This window comes from Protobothrops mucrosquamatus, unplaced genomic scaffold, assembly GCF_001527695.2.
Source record: "Protobothrops mucrosquamatus isolate PMUCROS unplaced genomic scaffold, P.Mucros_1.0 scaffold7325, whole genome shotgun sequence".
Taxonomy (NCBI): domain Eukaryota; kingdom Metazoa; phylum Chordata; class Lepidosauria; order Squamata; family Viperidae; genus Protobothrops; species Protobothrops mucrosquamatus.
The window spans coordinates 361-3,527 of NW_015393127.1; the positions used below are offsets into that span (position 1 = coordinate 361).

General features: G+C 36.8%; 1 protein-coding gene across 1 annotated transcript in view; it reads left to right on the plus strand.

The window, feature by feature from the left end:
• Positions 1 to 418: 418 nt before the first annotated feature.
• LOC107300525 (cytoplasmic dynein 2 heavy chain 1) overlaps positions 419 to 3,167 on the plus strand; it is a gene marked incomplete at both ends in the record, with an annotated part of 12,888 nt that continues 10,139 nt past the window's right edge. Inside the window, 3 exons of the mRNA XM_029287015.1 lie at positions 419 to 626; positions 2,129 to 2,258; positions 3,015 to 3,167. The exon at positions 3,015 to 3,167 is cut by the window's right edge and continues 1 nt beyond it. Of these exons, the coding sequence (XP_029142848.1) occupies positions 419 to 626; positions 2,129 to 2,258; positions 3,015 to 3,167 (491 nt within the window). The remainder of the gene's footprint in view (positions 627 to 2,128; positions 2,259 to 3,014) is intronic.

Sequence of the window (3,167 nt, forward strand, 5' to 3'; positions counted from 1 at the left end):
ATACCAAGCTAATTGTTGTAGCATATGTACACTTTGTCTTTATTACAATAACATATTTATTTGCACAAAGTTATCAGATTAAAATTGCTAATAATATCATTGTTTATTAAATTACTGGTGTTACATTATAGAAGATCAATAAATCATCTCATTGGTTTACAAGGTAAACCCTAATGATCAATAAGAATTTATTTGAATTTTAGGCACTTGTGTAGAATATAGCAATCTGATTTTATGTATTATTTATTTATTAAATGTTCCATTCATATAACTTAAAATGTAAGAAACAGAGATTATTCCCTTCTTACTTATATATATATATATACATTCCATGAGAGTAAAGGGAATTTGAATTGATTCTGAAAAACTGCTAGCAATTTCAATAAACTTGGAATGTTTTATTATGCATTGTAAACAGATGTTACTTCATGGATAATCTGTGATGGTGACATAGACCCTGAATGGATCGAATCTCTGAATTCTGTCCTTGATGATAATCGACTGCTTACTATGCCTAGTGGAGAAAGAATTCAGTTTGGTCCAAATGTTAACTTTCTTTTTGAAACTCATGACTTGAGCTGTGCTTCTCCTGCCACAATATCTCGCATGGGAATGATTTTCCTTAGGTAACTCAGAACAGTTTAATACAAAACTTTGTTACGATTACCATACTGTTGAAATTGTATTCTTATTTATTTTTCTTTTTTTCTTTAAAATGTTTATAAGATGCCTCAATCCATACAGATTCTGAACATATATAGCAATTCAAAATATAATACAACCAACAAAATGATTAAAAATAGTAACAATTCACTAAGTATAGCAATAACACTTAAACTTATATACTGCTCCATAGTTCTTTATAACACTTTCTGAACAGTTTACAATGTCAGCATATTGCCCCGAACATCTGGATCCTCATTTTACAGACCTCGGAAAGATGGAAGGCTGCATCAACCTTGAGCTCCTGTCAGGATTGAACTCCAGGATATGGGCAGAGTTTACTGCAATACTGCATTGTAACTGTGCACCACTAGGGCTCAGTATCCAAAACTTTCCAAACAGAGCTATCAGCCAAAAGAACATTTCCAATTCAGCTTACTTGCCAAAAGCAAGGTGTATTGGGGGTTGCCAACATAAGACAGGAGACACCATTAGAAGGCCTATCGGGTCCACATCTACTGAATCTCTCAACAAGGGGTGGGGAATCTCAACAGGTCCTTCCTAGATATTTGAACTAGATCAGTAATAAAACTTTTAACCACAAATTTATATCCACTGAAATAGTATCTATAGAGTTAAACATATTTAACTCAACAAACCATGGAATCTGGACAAATTGTAAAGGCCAATTTATTATATTAGTCTATAGGTATTGTAAATCCAAAAGAAAGCATTGCTTGACGTAGCCTATAGAAGTAGACTTTCAGGAAATCTGTCTAAAAAGCTGGGAAAAAAGATATGGTAGGCAGAGAAGTCCAGATAGAAGTGCTGTGGATATTCTAGTCCAGTGATGGCAAACCTTTTAGAGACCGAGTGCTGAAAAACCGCCCCAGCCCCCGCCCAAAGGGCCACCCACCACCTCCACGACCCCCAAGAGGCCCTGCAACGCCATGGCGGCCACGGCCTCTGCCCGTGCCCCGCAGCATCATCTGCGCGCGATGGGGCGTGAGGGTGGAGTCTTGTCCCTGCTGCCAGGCTGCCATGTCCTTGGCTGCGCTGCTCCGCGTGGGCTGCACCTGGGGGCAACTCCTCCAGGGGGGCTGCTGGTGAGGGGGCCATGGGGGGAGGCAGGGCTGGGGTGATGGTACGTGCGTGTGCCCACAGAGAGGGCTCTGAGTACTGCCTCTGGCGCGCGTGCCATAGGTTTGCCACCACTGTTCTACTCCTTTTTCATTTTGCTTTACTCATTTAGGTATTTTTACCTTTTACTTATATTTTCCATCTATTTCTTGTTTGCTTGCTTGCTGACTGTGTTATCTGGGAATAAGTTTTATAGAATATACTTCCCAGTGGGTGTGCATTTAATTTTGTTGTAATACTTATGAATGAGAGCCATTTACTACAAAATATTTATATCCCAATTGTTCAGAATGTGTTGCTTTAATTGAACTATATTTCATTCTAGTGATGAAGATACTGATCTTAATTCACTGATCAGATCTTGGTTGAGAAACCAACCTGAAGAATGCAGACATAATCTTGAAAATTGGATTGGAGATTATTTTGAGAAAGCTTTAAATTGGGTACTAAGGCAGGTGAGTTGTACTTTTTCTACTATTTATCTTAACATCTTCTAGTTGACTGTTTTTTCTAATTGAACTAGATTTCTTCCTCATTCATTTTTTGTTTTGTTTGTATCTTTGCAATAGTTTATCTGTACCTGCAAAATGCCAGCTTATTAATGACGCTTTATGATCAGCAGGTGGCAGCAGGTAGCCACGATGTCTATGTTCAGAAACTAAGCAGGATTGGATCTTGCTGAGGGAATAAATTATAGTCATACCTCTGCACTCTAATGCTTCAAAACTTGTTGAATTCAATATTTGATGTGTTTTGAAGCAGAAATCTTTTCCTGGCCCTTGTCTTTCTCCCAGTAGTTGATGCGCAGGGAAGAACTTGCTGACATTGGCTACCTCGTGACTCGCTATTTCTTCTGGTCGAAATAGCAAGTCATGTGGTAAGTCACATGTTTTTTTCAGTACTTGTTGGTTTTAATAATTGTCATGTATTCCAGAACGAATTACCAATGGGTACCAAGATACAAGTGTATAGCTGTTATGCATACATCAAAAGAAATATTTAAAAATAGCAGAAATAGTATATATGTTACTTCTTAAGATCACTGTTATAATAATTATTGATATGATAATGATAATAATTGTGATAATGATAATGATAATCATTGAGAATGATAATAAATAGTAAAAATAAGAGTTCGTATTTTATTTCTGCTAAAAGGTCTTTATTAAAATCCTCCTGTTGGAATACTTATTGGATTATCTATTTTACAGAATGACTATGTGATAGAAACAAGTTTGGTTGGAACTGTGATGAATGGGTTGTCCCATCTTCATGGATGTATTGAACGTGGACAATTTATAATTAGCCTGATAAGAGGACTTGGGGGAAATCTCAATATGAAATCACGACAAGAATTTACTAAG